Source organism: Rhinatrema bivittatum, chromosome 3 (genome assembly GCF_901001135.1).
Source record: "Rhinatrema bivittatum chromosome 3, aRhiBiv1.1, whole genome shotgun sequence".
NCBI lineage: Eukaryota > Metazoa > Chordata > Amphibia > Gymnophiona > Rhinatrematidae > Rhinatrema > Rhinatrema bivittatum.
Genome location: NC_042617.1, coordinates 253,880,051 through 253,896,462, shown reverse-complemented (window position 1 = coordinate 253,896,462; position 16,412 = coordinate 253,880,051). Strand labels below are relative to the sequence as shown.

Below are 16,412 nucleotides of genomic sequence, written 5' to 3'. Positions count from 1 at the left end.
CATTCACCAACTGCAACAGAAACACTTCACAAAATCTCACCCCTCCGTCCACTGTCAGAGATCTAGGAGTTCTCTTAGATACACAACTTAGCTTCAAATCCCACATCAAATCACTCCTAAAAGGGGGCTTCTATAAACTCCAAACCCTCAAAAAACTTAAGCCTCTCCTCCACGCACATGACTTCCGTACCGTTATGCAAACCACTATACTATCAAAACTTGACTATTGCAACTCACTGCTAATAGGCCTTCAGCTTCCACAATCAAACCCCTCCAAATCTTACAAAATGCCATGGCTCGCATCCTTACAAACTCAAGAAAGACTGATCATATTACTCCCATATTACAAAACCTCCACTGGCTACCAATCACCTATCGCTCTCAATACAAAACACTTACTATCATACATAACACGCTATATAAAAATAACTCCCCCTGGATCGAAGATATGCCACACTTCCACCAGGCCAACCGTCCTACCAGAAACTCCCTTGCGGGCACCCTCCACACCCCTTTACTCAAAATTGCTCACCTCACAAACACCAGAGCGAGAGCCTTCTCCATCGCCGGCCCCACCCTTTGGAACTCCCTCCCCACCGAGCTCCGACTAGAACCTTCACTTAATCAATTCAAAAAAGGAATCAAGACCTGGTTATTTAAACAGGCCTATCCCAACGCCTCTCAACCCTAGCATTTGACTTCTCCTCAACACTCATTATTTCCCTCTCCCTAGTACAGTGTCCCCCCGCCCCCCTACCCACCCTCCCTCCCTCACCACCCCATCCATTTTATGGCTTCCTGATATTCAGTCACCACCTCTCCTTCCCATCGCCACCACCTGCCCCCTTGTACAGTTCCTACCCCACCCCGCCTCCCCTATGCGCTTCATCCCCCACCCCGCGCTACCCCCCACTCTGTCGCCTCTTGTATATAATTAATTTATGTCAACCTGGTTAACCACATGTAATCTCATTTAATAACTGTGGCGCCCGTTGGCTCTACAGTAAAGTTGTCACCTTTTAACTTCCTATCCTTCCTCCATCTATCATTGTAATTTCCTCTCTCAGTTGTCTGTAAACCGACAAGATGTTTTTTTTTTTTTTACGAATGCCGGTATATAAAAGTTATAAATAAATAAATAAATAAATAAATAAATAAATACATTCTAATTCTCCCATCTTACTTCTTAGACTTCTGGCATTAGCATACAAACATTTCAAAGTTTGTTTTTTGTTTGTATTTTTATTCTGCTTTTTAATTGATAGGGATAAGTTAGAATTTTTTAGCTCAGGTGAGTTTTTAGTTACAGGCACTTGGACTACTTTTCTAATTATTGGAACCTCACTGTCGGGATGCCCTAATTCTAATACATCATTAGTATCCTTTAAAGATACCTCTCTCCGAACCATGCGCTGCTGAGCGACTGTCGGCTTTCCCCTTTGTTCTAGTTTAAAAGCTGCTCTATCTCCTTTTTAAAGGTTAGCGCCAGCAGTCTGGTTCCACCCTGGTTAAGGTGGAGCCCATCCTTCGGAAGAGACTCCCCCTTCCCCAAAAGGTTCCCCAGTTCCTAACAAAACTGAATCCCTCTTCCTTGCACCATGTCTCATCCACGCATTGAGACTCCGGAGCTCTGCCTGCCTCTGGTGACCTGCGTGTGGAACAGGGAGCATTTCAGAGAATGCTACCCTGGAGGTTCTGGATTTAATTTTTCTACCTAAGAGCCTAAATTTGGCTTCCAGAACCTCTCTCCCACATTTTCCTATGTCGTTGAAGGGTTGAAGCGCTGCGAGTTTCTACCTCTGGATGGTCTAGGGAAAGGGCGCTGGCTCCTCCTTGGCCTGTCTTCTGGTAGACGGGGGGTAAGGACGGAGAGCGCCCCATTTATTGGCCAGTTTCTCGAGGTCGCTGCCGAACAGGAGGGATCCCTTAAAGGGCATTCTCATGAGACGTGCCCTTGGAAGAAGGAGTCGGCCGACCAATTACGTAGCCAGAGCTGCCTCCTGGCTGCCACTGCGGATGATACTCCCTTGGCTGCCGTACGACTAAATCCGAGGCTGCGTCTGTGAGAACGAGAGAGCTGATTCCATCTCTTCTCCCGGGGTGTTGTTCCTAGCCTGTGACAAACAGGAACGCGTCACCACGGTGCAGCAGGTCGCAATTCGTAGGGACATGGCTGCCACCTCAAAGGCTTGTTTCAAAATGGCGTCCATGCGCCCAGTCATGTGTATCCTTGAGGGCCGCCCCCTCCTTCCACCGGAATGGTGGTGTGCTTCACAATTGCGCTATTATGGCGTCTATCTGAGGGCACGCCAGCATTTCCTTAGCTGCCGGGTCTAAGGGGTACATGCCAGCCAAGGCCCGACCCCCCTTTGAATGAGGCCTCCGGCGCATTCCATTCCAGATCGATTAGCTGTTGTGCTACTTGTAGGAGGGGAAAATGGTGAGTCATTTGACGCAGGCCCTCTAACAGGGGGTTCATTCTCTGTTCCCCTGGGGTGTCATGGCCCGGGAAGAGCCAGTTCCGAAAGGCACTGAGAGATCAGGCCTGGAAGATCTCTTTCAGAAAGAAGCGCCTCATGGTTCGATATGGTGAATCCCCGAGGGAAATTCTCCCTCCTCGGGGGGCTCTGTCTTCCTCAGGGCAATCTGAATCCCCATAAGTGGGGCTTCCGGGTGGTGAGTGGCCGTTGCCTAGGCCTTGAGGGTCCAGGGGCCGGGTCATCCGGTACATATGGACCCGTTCGGGGCGCAGCCTGCATTGTGACAAAGGCATGAATCCCCTTAAATAATTCCACCAGGAAAGCGAGGCCAGATCTGGCCTTAAGGGGACCAGGTCTCTCGGGTTCCCTGGCAGCTCCCCGGTGCCTGCTAGGTCTGGGGTGTTCCCTGAGGAACTGGCAAGTATGCTGGGTTGCGACCGGTCCTGGCCTGGAACTCCCAGGGCCTCTTCACATTGGGCACATAGGGAGTCTGCTTCCTCGCTCTGTGTGGCTCTGAGGTTGCATGCAGAGCAGAGGCTTATGCCTGATTCTGGAGGTGCCAGCTCCGCTGACGCATGGGCTCTCTTACGCTCCATCTCGTCTATTAACTCTGCTTTCTGCGCTTTGTAATATGCACGCAAGATGTGCGCCTATCAGCGTGCGCTTATCGACTTGTGCGCCTCTCAACTTGCGCCTCTCAATGTGCGCTTAGCAACTGGTGCCTATGCAGCGGGCGCCTAACAGTATGCGCTTAGCGACGGGCGCCTAACAGTATGCGCTTAGCGACGGGCGCCTATCAACGTGCGCTTATTGCGAACCAGGACAGAAGGCGTCGGCGAGCAGACAGGAAAATGGCGACCCCCTTGGCGGGCTGCCACGTAGGCAGACTCTGCTACTCCTCGGTTCCTCGGAGACCAACAAGTAAAGATGTAAGCCTTACCTTGTCTTCGGCGCTTCCCGGCTGCGGGGGGAGAGGGTGATTACCGTCACCGCCGCGCTCGAGGAGGTGCACCCGCTGCCTCTAGGCCACGCCCGAACTCATCTCGCTCGGGGGCCAAGTCCACGCCGGGATCGAGGCTGCCTCTAGGCCACGCCCGAACTCGTCTTGCTCAGGGGCCAAGCCGCGCCCGAGCCCTTCTCACTCGGGGGCTAGGTCCCTGCCGCGATCCGGCCACCGGACCGAGGCACTCACACCTCCGAGGGACCACGGAAATCACCCCAGGAAACTCAACTGGGGAAGTGACCGAATGGTATCACCGCAGGAGTGCGGGGCTCGTCTTCAGGTAGGTGTCTTCTATGAATTTAGTCGTTAGAATTTGGAAAAACGCTCAGCGAGCGTGAGGTAGCTCCAAACTGCTTTGGAGACGGAAATTACTGAATTGCTGCACTTCTTGGGTTCTTGGTCACTAGGTTCTAAGCATCAAAATCACAGAACATATAGAAAGACATGGTTTAATGGTACAAGTCAGCATGGCTTTACCCAAGGCAAGTCTTGCCTCACAAATTTGCTTTGCTTTTTTGAAGGGGTTAATAAACATGTAGATAAAGATGAACCAGTAGATGTATTTGGATTATCAGAAGGCGTTTGACAAAGTTCATCATGAAAGGCTTCTAGGAAAAGTAAAAAGTCATGGTATAGGTGGCGATGTCCTTTTGTGGATTACAAACTGGCTAAAAGACAGGAAACAGAGTAGGATTAAATGGACAATTTTCTCAGTGGAGGTGAGTGGGCAGTGGAGTGTCTCTGGGATCTGTACTGGGACCTGTGCTTTTCAATATATTTATAAATGATCTGGAAAGGAATACAAGTGAGGTAATCAAATTTGCAGATACAAAATTATTCAGAGTAGTTAAATCACAAGCAGATTGTGAAAAATTGCAGGAAGATCTTGTGAGACTGGAAAATTGGGAATCCAAATGGCAGATGAAATTTAATATGGTAAGTGCAAGGTGATGCGAATAGAGAAAAATAACCCATGCTATAGTTACACAATGTTAGGTTCCATACGAGGAGCTACCACCCAAGAAAGATCTAGGCGTTATAATGGATAACACACTGAATTTGTCGGTTCAATGTGCTGCGGCAGTCAAAAAAAGCAAACAGAATGTTGGGAATTATTAGAAAGGGAATGGTGAATAAAACGGAAAATGTCATAATGCCTCTGTATTGCTCCATGGTGAGACCGTAACTTGAATACTGTGTACAATTCTGGTCGCCGCATCTCAAAAAAGATATTGTTGCGATGGAGAAGGTACAGAGAAGGGCGACCAAAATGATAAAGGGGATGGAACAGCTCTCCTATGAGGAAAGACTAAAGAGGTTAGAACTGTTCAGCTTGGAGAAGAGACGGCTGAGAGGAGATATGATAGACTGATTTAAAATCATGAGAGGTCTAGAACAGGTAAATGTGAATCAGTTATTTACTCTTTCAGTTAATAGAAGGACCAGAGGGCACTCTATGAAGTTAGCATGTGGCACATTTAAAAGTAATCAGAGAAAGTTTTTTCACTCAATGCACAATTAAACTCTGGAATTTGCTGCCAGAGGATGTGGTTAGTGCAGTTATAGTGTAGCTGGGATTAAAAAAGGATTGGATAAGTTCTTGGAGGAGAAGTCCATTACCTACTATTAATTAAGTTTACTTAGAAAATAGCCACTGCTATTAATAGCATCAGTAGCATGGGATAGGCTTAGTTTTTGGGCACTTGCCAGGTTCTTATGGCCTGGGTTGGCCACTTTTGGAAACAGGATGCTGGGCTTGATGGACCATTGGTCTGACCCAGTATGGCATGTTCTTATGTTAATATAAAATGAATGACGATTTTGCATTAAGATACGGTTTCAATATATAAAAGGTTGGGTGTCTATCTTTTGATATATTGTCTATAAATTATATATGACCCAACTTTAGTACAATGCCAAAAATTATTTTTAAAAGGATAGAGATATATATCACAAAGAAAGAACAGGAGAGTAAGAAAGTGAATTGTCTAAACTAAATCAATTAACTAATCCATTTCACTTTAAAAAATCTCTGAAAAAAGAAAATTATTCCTTACCTGCTAATTTTCGTTCCTGTAGTACCATGGATCAGTCCAGACAGTGGGTTATATCCCCCGACCAGCAGATGGAGTCAGAACAGAGTTTGAGAGCGTCAGCATATAGAGTAGTGCACCCTCTGCTGGAGCTCAGTTTTACGCATAGCAAAGCCCAAAAGCAAAACACAACATTTTGAATCTAGATCCGTCCCCAAAAAGGAACAGAGAAAGATATAAGTAAACAAACGGTCAACGGGACCACCAACAGTCAACTTGTGAGGAGCTGTGAACAGTAACAATAATCAGAGACAAATAGAATGAAAGTTACCTGGAAGAATCCAAGCAGGACCTAATGAAACCCCTAGTGGCGGGCGTCTGGACTGATCCATGGTACTACAGGAACGAAAATTAGCAGGTAAGGAATAATTTTCTTTTCCCTGTACGTACCTGGATCAGTCCAGACAGTGGGATGTACCCAAGCTTCCCTAAACCGGGTGGGGTCCTGAGAGACCTGCTCGGAGAACTTGATCGCCAAAAGAACCTGTGTACTGAGGCACCAGATGTAGTCTGTAATGTCTGGAAAAAGTGTGCAACGACTTCCACGTCGCCGCACGGAGGAAACGGAGCGAGATTCCGCCCAGGACGCCGCTTGGGATCGCGTGGAATGAGCCGACACGCTGCGAGGCGGCACCCGCCCCGCCGCAATGTAAGCCAATGAGATGGCGTCTTTTATCCAGCGCGCAATAGTCGTCTTGGATGCCTGAGAACCTCTCCTCGGTCCTGACCAGAGGACAAACAAATGATTGGATACCCGGAAGTCATTGGTAACCTCCAGGTAACGGAGCAGCACGTGCTTGACGTCCAGGAGCCGGAGAGACCGGGGTTCCTCTGGAGCGAACGCTGGAAGCTCCACCGTTTGATTGACGTGGAAGGCCGAGACCACCTTTGGTAGGAAGGATGGCACCGTACGAAGGAAAACCCCGGAGTCGGAGAAACGCAGATAAGGGTCCCGGCAGGACAAGGCTTGGAGCTCTGAGATGCGGCGAGCAGAAGAGATGGCTACCAGGAAAACCGTCTTGAGGGTCAGGTCCTTGAGGGAGGACCCCCTCAGGGGTTCAAAAGGAGGGCCCGACAGCGTTCGCAGCACTAAGTTGAGGCTCCAAGAAGGGAAAGGATCCCTGAACGGTGGCTGTAGGTGTTTGGCACCCTTCAGAAAACGTGCGATATCCGGCTGAAGGGGTAGAGAGCAGTCCTTCTGTACCAAGACATTCAAGGCCGTCACCTGAACCCGGAGCGAATTATAGGCGAGACCCTTATCCAGACCATCCTGTAGGAAATGAAGGATCAGCGGGACAGTCGCCTCCATGGTTTGGACCCCGTGGTCGGAGCACCAGGCTTCGAAGACCTTCCAAACTCGAACGTAAGCGACGGAGGTCGAAGGCTTGCGGGAACGAAGCATCGTTGAGATTACTGTCTCCGGGTAGCCTCTGTGGCGGAGACGGCGCCGTTCAAAAGCCAGGCCGCAAGACAGAAGAGTTCTGCCTTCTCGAAAAATACCGGCTGCTGACGCAGAAGATGAGGAAGATGGGACAGGCGAAGTGGGCCGTCCACCGTCATCTGAAGTAGATCTGCGAACCATGGCCGACGGGGCCATTCCGGGGCGACGAGAATTACAGTCCCTCGATGATGTTCCAACCTGCGGAGAACCTTGCCGACCAGAGGCCAAGGAGGAAACACATAGAGCAGTTGATCCGACGGCCACGGAAGGGCAAGGGCATCCACCCCCTCCGCGCCGCGCTCTCTTCTGCGGCTGAAGAAGCGTGGAGCCTTGGTGTTGAGAAAGGTCGCCATTAGATTCGAGGCGTGGAGTCCCCCAACGACGGACGATGAGATGCATTGCCTCGTCGGAGAGAGCCCACTCGCCGGGGTCTAGCTGTTGACGACTCACGTTGTCCACCCTGGCGATGTGAGAGGCCGCTATCCGGACGAGATTGCTCTCCGCCCACTCCATCAGGGGAGTTGACTCGAGGGAGACATGCTTGCTTCTTGTCCCCCCTTGACGACTGATGTAGGCCACGGTGGTGGCGTTGTCCGAGAGGATCCTCACCTCTCTGTGTCGCACCAGGGGAAGAAACGCTGGAGAGCGAAACGCACGGCTCTCGTTTCCAGGTGATTGATCGGCCACTTTGCCTCCTCCGGCGTCCAAGTCCCCTGCGTGGCGCTTCTTTCGCAGACGGCGTCCATCCCGCGAGGCTGGCATCGGTGTCACCACCACCCAATTGGGGACCTCGAGCGAGACTCCCCGAGCCAGATGCGAGGGGACAAGCCACCAATCCAGGCTTTTCCTGGCTAATGGTGGAAGCGGCAGGATCACGCGATACTCCTGGGAGACTGGTTTCCAACGGGATAGCAGGGACGCCTGCAGTGGACACAGGTGTGCAAACGCCCAGGGTACCAAGTCGATGGTGGAGGCCATTACTCCCAGGAGCTGCAGATAATTCCAGGCGGTTGGTTCTTCCAAAGCCGAAAACCGAGACACGTGCTCCCTCAGGGCTTGCGCCTTGTCCTGGCGCAGGAACACTATACCCCGCCGGGTATCGAAGCTCGCTCCTAAGAAATCCAGGTGTTGCGAGGGCACAAGGGAACTCTTTGGAAGGTTCACCACCCAGCCCAGAGAGCGTAGGAATTGTACTACTCTGGCCACTGAGGTCTGACCATGTGAGAAGGACTTCGCTCGAATCAGCCAATCGTCTAGGTTTGGATGTACTAGGATACCCGCCGCCACCACTACCATGATCTTTGTGAAGGTCCGAGGTGCGGTCGCCAAACCGAAGGGAAGCGCCCTTTAACTGAGAGTGTTGACCGAGAATCTTGAAGCAAAGATACCGCCAGTGAGCCGGCAGGATGGGAATGTGCAAGTATGCTTCCGAGAGATCCAGTGAAGCGAGGAATTCTCCCTTGTGCACTGCGGCAATCACTGATCGAAGAGTCTCCATGCAGAACCGGCTGACCCTGAGGGCCTTGTTTACCTCCTTCAAAGTCCAGGATGGGCCGAAAGGAACCGTCCTTTTTGGGAACGAAGAAGTAAATGGAATAGTGGCCCAAGCCCACCTCGAAGGGGACGGGAACGATGGCCCCTATTTCCTGCAGTCGGTCTAGTGTTTGTTGAACCGCTATCCTCTTGAGATCCGAACCGCAGGGGGAGAAGATGAACCGGTCCCTCGGGGGGTGGACAAACTCCAAGGCGTAACCGTCTCTTATGGTGTCCAGCACCCACTGGTCCGTGGAGATAACTGCCCACTCCTCGTAGAAGTCCATGAGGCGTCCTCCGATCCGGGGACGTGAGAAGTGGGATCCTTTGGCATCATTGGGAGGACTTTGTGGGCGGATTTCCCTGCCCTGGACCCTCTCTCGCGGGCCTCTGCCCACGAAAGGACGAGACCAAGGCTGGGATCTTGTCGGCTGTGTCCGGGAACCGGACTGCCGGTAAGACCTATAACGTCGCTGTGCCCTGGCCCTGGTTCTACCGGAAGAAAGAGACCTGAAGGAACGCTGTCTATCCTCCGGCAGCCGATGCACCGAATTTTCCCCCAGTGACTTGATGATCTGATCCAGGTCCTCTCCAAATAAAAACTTTCCCCGAAAGGGGAGGGAGCCAAGGCTAGACTTGGAGGAAGCATCCGCCGCCCAGTTGCGAAGCCACAAGAGCCATCGGGCTGCTACAACCGAAACCATGGACCGCACCATTACGCGAAAGAGATCATACAAGGCGTCCGCCCCATATGCTATGCAGATTTCCAGACGGTCCCGCCTGGGCAGCCTCTTCGGGGGGCAACTCCTGAGAGGTGAGAAGCTGCTGTACCCAGAGTAAGCTGGCCCTTTGCGCGAGCGAACTGCACATCACGGACCGCATACCTAGGGCGGAGACTTCGAAGACCCTCTTGAGGAAGGTTTCTAGTTTACGGTCCTGCGTATCCCGCAGGGCCGTTCCACCCGTGACCGGGATGGTCGTCCTCTTGGTCACTGCCGACACCGCTGAGTCACCTTGGGCACCTTGATAAGATCCAAAAATCCTCAGGGAACGGGTATAGCTTTTCCATGGCGCGTGTGACTTTCAAGGACGCCTCGGGAGTGTCCCACTCCCTGGTGAGAGCTGTAGGAAGGACTCATGGATAGGAAAGCCCTTGCCCTAGGGACGGAGGGCGGCAAGTACTGGATCCCCTTTGCGAGAAAGAGGTGGCGACGGCAGGAGCCACAGGGATCGGCGGATCTGGAGGTGGGTCAAGGTCCAGCTCCTGAATAATATGGTGGATGAATTCATCCAGCTCTTCTTTTTGAAAAATCCGTAGGGCTCGAGGGTCGTCCCCCTCCGTATGTCCATCCGGATGCTCCTCCGGGGGGTTCCGGGGAGTCGTCTCTCACCGGCGAAGCCGCCCCCCGTGGTACGCCGGGGTGGCACAGGAGAGGGACCCGGCAGGGATCCAGGCATAACGGGCGAGGCGGTGAGACCAACAGCAAGTTTAGGAACCTTGGGTGGAGGGGCCCCCAGGGGATTCGGCGCCTGCGCTCCCATACCCTGCAAATAAGCCATGTGCATTGCCAGAATAAAATCAGGTGAGAAAAACGGGGAGCTGATAGGAATCCCTGGGGGGGACCGTCCTGGGAGCCCCGGTCGGGCAAACCCCCCGCCGGGGGTAAAGCCTGTTGAGAGCCAGTGCAACCAATCCTGTCTGCATCTGGGAGCGAGTCCGTCTCACGCTGTCCCCCTAAAATGGCCGCCGTTCCCGCCAAAGGCGGCGTCGTGGCCGGCCCGCGCCGCCCGGGCTGAGGAGGAGGCAGGTCCGAAATCGCACCAGAGGACTGCAGGGTGCCTTCCCCGTCGGGGAAGCACCGCTCACAAAGCCCCTCCCTCAGAAATTGATTCCCCGGTTTGCCGCAGGCCTCACACCTTGAGGACCGCGGCATGTCAGCACCGGGGAAAAAGCCTGGGGGGGGCCCCAAAAACGAGCTAGTGCCGCGGGGGGGGCCTGGAATGGCCCTAACAACCCGCCGAAGGGGTCCAGGAACTGCGGAGGAAAAATCCCCGTTTCAGTTGAGCACACACCCGTGGGCGGAGCTTGCGAACCATGGGACCCACAAACAACGCGTGGAGCGGCCGGAACCACCGGCATCCACGGGGCACCACCAAAAAGAAGCAAACCTGTGGAGAAAGAAACTCAAAAAACTTCCACTTACCCCAACTGAAGAGGAAAGGAGTACAGAATAGAGAAGGCAGAGCCACAGACACAGGCCTCCTCAAAAATTGAAAAGTCTTTTTTTTTTTTTTTAATTTTAAGGATCCAAAATGAAGAGAAACATAAGACAGGGAAATACTGTGGAGAAAAAGAAAGAAATAACCAAAAATGAAGAAACCCTGTCAATCTGGGGGAGCTAGTGGATCCCCCCTGCCTCACATCTGCTGGAGTCAGAAGAATACTGAGCTCCAGCAGAGGGTTGCACTACTCTATATTGCTGACGCTCTCAACTCTGTTCTGACTCCATCTGCTGGTCGGGGATATAACCCACTGTCTGGACTAATCCAGGTACGTACAGGGAACATTTGTTTCAATTAGCATTCAATACCTCATCAAATACACAATAATAATCACACAACCCCTCCTCCCCCCCTTTTTATACTATGTTTTCCTCTGCGACTCATTATAACATTACAAAATCAATTATGTACTCAACCCCCCTCCCTTTTCCCCCTTACTTACATAGGGCATTTGATGGCACAACCTCTTCTTTCTACTAAGACTTTATTTTTTAAATATAAATTCTTTGTTCTATTGTTTATATACCAATTTGTGTAACTTTTATTCCTAATTTATTTTCTAATCTTTTATTTATATTACTTTTTGTAAACAGTTTTGATAAAACGTACATTTTAAAGACGGCACATAAATACTTTTAAATAAATAAAGATTAAAATGGTTCAAAAAAAATTTCTTTCGTAATAGAGATAAGTTGTATCTCGGAGAAAAGATCTGGATATATCCAGATATTGTTAGAGAGACGCAATTACGTAGGAAAAAAATTCTTAAATCTCTGCCCTAGAGCTCGCCTGACAGGAGCAGAAGTGATGATTAAGTATCCAAGACAATATGTGATGGTAAATGGAACTTACTCTGAAGAGAGAGCGGTGTTAAGCGGAGTGCCACAAGGATCAGTGTTAGGACCGGTCCTGTTCAATATCTTTGTGAGCGACATTGCAGACGGGATAGAAGGTAAGGTTTGTCTTTTTGCAGATGATACTAAGAGCTGCAACAGAGTGTACATGCCGGAAGGAGTGGAGAGAATAAGACGGGATTTAAGGAAGCTGGAAGAGTGGTCAAAGATATGGCAGCTGAGATTCAATGCCAAGAAGTGCAGAGTCATGATATAGGGTGTGGAAATCCGAAAGAACTGTATTTGATGGGGGATGAAGGGCTGATGTGCACCGAGCAGGAGAGAGACCTTGGGGTGATAATGTCTAACAATCTAAAGTTGGTGAAACAATGTGACAAGGCGATAGATGAAGCCAGAAGAATGCTGGGCTGCACAGAGAGGATATCTAGTAAGAGAAAGGAAGTGATGATCCCCTTGTACAGGGCCTTGGTGAGGCCTCACCTGGGGTACTATGTTCAGTTCTGGAGCCCGTATCTCCAAAAAGACAGGGATAGGATAGAGGCGACCAAAAAGGTGGATGGTCTTCATAAAATGACTTAGAGATTGAAGAACCTAAATATGTATACCCTGGAGGAGAGGATGAGCAGGGAGACTTTCAGGTACTTGAAAGGATTTAATGATCCATGGGCAGCAACAAACTTTTTCCACTGGAAAAAAAAAATCAGTAGAACTAGGGGCCATGACTTGAAGCTCCAGGGAGGAAGACTCAGAACCAATGTCAGGAAGTATTTCTTCATGGACAGGGTGGTGGATGCCTGGAATGCCCTTCTGGAGGAAGTGGTGAAGACTAAACTGTGAAGGATTTCAAAGGGGCATGGGATATAAACACTGTGGATCCATAAAGGCTAGAGGATGGAATGAAGTGAAGAGCCATGGGGGGTGGATTACTGGAGTGGAGGCTAGTACAAGGTGATTACTACCCTTACTCAATAAGCCTTTGCAAGGTTAATGCAACTCCAACATTGCTCTCTGCTTCTATGGCAAGGAGAAATGTGGAAAAGAGTATTTGCATTCAGACAATAACCAACAAGGACTGAACTTCAGTCAACAACCAACAAGGTCTGATCATCATAATTGGGGTAAACAAATAAGCGTGGGGTAGCTTGCTTAATACAGCAGTTACTACCCTAAACCAATTAAGCCTGATACATCACTTTGAATGCATATATAGCGTTGCTCTCTACTTCAACGGCGGGGGGGAGAAATGTGGAAAACAGGATTTACATTCAGACAACATCCAACAAGGCAATGATCTGAGCAGTCTGGGTAAACATGCATCAGGGTAACTTGCTTGATGCAGTGGTTACAACCCTTAACCATTAAGCCTTATGCTCACCTTTGATGCAACTCCAACATTACTATCTGCATCAATGGTAGGGGATGGCAGGAAACTTGAATCAAACAGTTACTAACAAGGGCCCTGAAATTTGTGGTCGGTGAAACAGATACGTATGGAAAATAAGTGTGGGAGCTTGCTGGGCAGACTGGATGGGCCGATTGGTCTTTTTCTGCCGTCATTTCTATATTTAAATTTAAGAAAGTTGTAAATGAATCTGAGGGTGGGCTTAATGTTTCTTCCTGATAGTCCTGTTTATCTATGTTTCTTGATGCATCCTTGAATATCAACTAGAGCTACTACATTGGTCTCCTGCACTGAACAAGATAAGGACTTTGTTCTTCAGAGATATTTTAAGAAGAAGAAATGTTTACTTGCTAATTTTCTTTCCATGAATCCTGCTATACCAGTACAGCTGAGTTTACCCAGGTGGTTGATTTTCTCTACCAGAAGATGGAGGCAAGGTGCACAAACTTCTTCTGTGACATTATTGCAACTACACAGAGATGGTGAATCAAGGAGAGAAGCCAGAATTCCCTTGACAAAGGATTAAAAAACAAACTAAGCCATTCAGATTAAGGACAACAAACTTCAAACAAGTGAAGAGAAACTCCTTTTTACATGATACAAGTGTCCAAAATACAGGCGAAGAAAACACAACCCATAGACGGAAGATTGAAAAAATTAATAAACCTCCGAAGATATTTACACATACATGCAGTAGAAGAGGACCAGAAGGCTCAGCTGCATACTGTTCCCAGCATCCTCCAGGAGAGGACTCTAGAGGTCACAGCGAGCAATCCAGGCTTCAAACTCCACAGTCCCAGCTTCCAGGGGCCCCACATTCTTTGCAGTATAAAAGGACTGGAAGCACATGCCATTAGGCACACGAATCTCAAACCTCTCAATCCTTTAAGTGAAGATCAGCTTAATTGGTGGTTGAAAAGAATAGTAAGTATAGCTTTGGAAAATCTTAGGACTGTTTGGAGAGAGGTGAAATAGTGGGACAAATTCTTTGGGGTTTGTGTGAGAGAACCACTGCTATATAATATCTCCTTTTAGTTTTGCCTACTACTCTTCTACTTCCCCTAGATTTTGCCAACTAGCTAACGCTCCTTGGAGTACTCCCCCATTTTAAGAAAGTCAGTTTTCTTGAAGCCTAGGACCTTAGTCTTTGAATGAACTTTCATCTCTTGTGCCCAGATACTGAACCTCACCATCTGGTGATCACTGGATCCCAAATGATCATACACTACAAAATCAGAGATACTGTCCCCACCAAATCCCAGTTTCACCCCACCAGGGTGGGTTCTATTATCAGAGCAGGTCTCCTAGCTGAGAATCCAGGATCTCCCTGCTTCAAGACGACACTGCAGCTGGGATGTCTCATGCAATATCCGGGAGACTGAAATCCCCTAGCAAAAGCACTTCCCCTTTCATAGCAATTTTGGGGAATAGCCTTCATTAAATTTCTATCCATTTCTTCTGTCTGTGATGAGATCTATATAATACACCAATATAAATAGCTGTTCCACTCCTTCCTTCCAGGTTAATTCACAGTGCCTCCACCCTCCATAACTTGTAAGCCCAGCAATGCTGTTGCTTTTATATTTTTTTTAATTTTAAATTTCTTTTATACCGCCTATAATGGTACAACCATAGCTATATATAATGCTACGCCTCCTCCCTTCCTTCCTGATACTTCCTGAATAATTTTCCTCTTGAATGGAAGCTTCCCCAATCTAGACTTAGACCATGAAATTGCTGCCCAATTGCAAAACCCAATGAAATATCAGGCTGTCATTGGGGGTGGCCACAGCCGCTAGTCAAACAAAGTAGTGTAGAAATACACAGGTCCCTCAAGGGAAGCTCTATCCTCCAATCCCAATGATCTTTAAGAAAAGTGTTACCCTTTACTAGGATAGTCATATGCCTGGACACTGCAGTTACAAGTGCATCTCCATGTGCAATTGCAAAAAAAAATCACTGAACTGAATTCGATGACACAAGGTACAACTTGAACAGATTTTTAATCCTAGAGAGCGCACTCAAACTTCTCACTCAGTGAGTTTAACCTCTTTCACTTTGGAGTGCAACGGGAAAACATAGTTGGACTTGCGGACCCCCCTTGATGATAGGGTCCCCAAACAGGAATCTCCTCTGCCCTAGAATCTGTCATCCTGAGATAGAACACTAGCTGAACAATTAATGCCGGGATCTCGTCTTTGTGAAAAATTCAGATAACAGAGCCATCTTCCTTATTTGAAGGAACTTCTCCTTCCTCAAGCTGGCCAAGTCCAAATGCTCCCCAACATCCTCTTTTAGTTTTAGTACCTTTTGTGAATGTTTATGTATGCAACGTTACCTGCCTCAGAGCTAGCGAGAAACGTGTGTTATAAATTTTTAAAATAAAGTATTGCACCATATAGAACTGGTGGGCTTTGATAAAGGCACTGAACATCAAGCTCTGAAAACCTTCTTTTCAAAGTTATCCAACAGTCTATGGTCCTTGCTGGAGAGAACCCTAATCTTTGCCCAAAATAATGCTGATTCCAGTACCACGACTAGTGTGGTAGCTGGACTACCTCAAATTCTGGGGTATCCTGAACTCCACAGTTAAGGTCCACTGGATACTGGTGATCATTCTCCCATATTCTTGTTTATAAATTCCATAGAGGAGAGTGTATCAGGATTGTTGTGGACTTGGACCACATTTCCAGAATCTGGAGAAAACTGAAAACTTTAGCATGGGGGAGTTTGTACTTCCAGACATGGACTCCTAATGCCTTACCCAACTTGTTCAAGAATGAGAGGTCTTCTGATGGCAAAGAGCTCTCTGGCAGATCAGATAAGGGGTTGGAGGGAATCCCCATACACCCCTTCTTCTAAACTGAAGGCGAGAGAACACTAATCCAAGACCCCAGTGACTGTGGAGGTGATGGGCAGGGTCCTCGGGAATATCTCTGGGGCATGCTCCAGTTGAAGGTATCTCGAGCTCCCTCCTCAGACCACCACAGCAAGGGATGATCAGAGACTTTGGTTGGGAGCTCCTGTAATGTGGAGATGAGAGAGGATTTCCCCTTGAGGGAACAAATTTGACATTGAATAGGAGAGGCTGAAGTGTGCCTTCCTTGTCACTAGCTGTCAGTGAGGCAAAAGAAAATCTTCACCAATTCTACTAACTGGGTCTATGACTATGTCCTCTGGTCAGGAGTTGGGAGAGAGACCAGAATAAGTTAATCTTCTTGAGAAGCTCCTACTGGATTTCCAGGGGAGAGGGCCTCCCTCACCCTGGGTCAATTGGGACATTGGATGCATGGAGACTAGAAGCACCTCAGAGCATATCTCAT

At 48.9% G+C, this 16,412-nt stretch overlaps 1 protein-coding gene across 1 annotated transcript in view; it reads right to left on the bottom strand.

Moving 5' to 3' along the window:
* The window catches only part of HNRNPLL (heterogeneous nuclear ribonucleoprotein L like), a 289,432-nt gene that overhangs the window by 126,893 nt on the left and 146,127 nt on the right, over positions 1–16,412 (bottom strand). Inside the window, 1 exon segment of the mRNA XM_029596807.1 lies at positions 14,915–14,931. Coding sequence (XP_029452667.1) covers positions 14,915–14,931 — 17 coding nt within the window.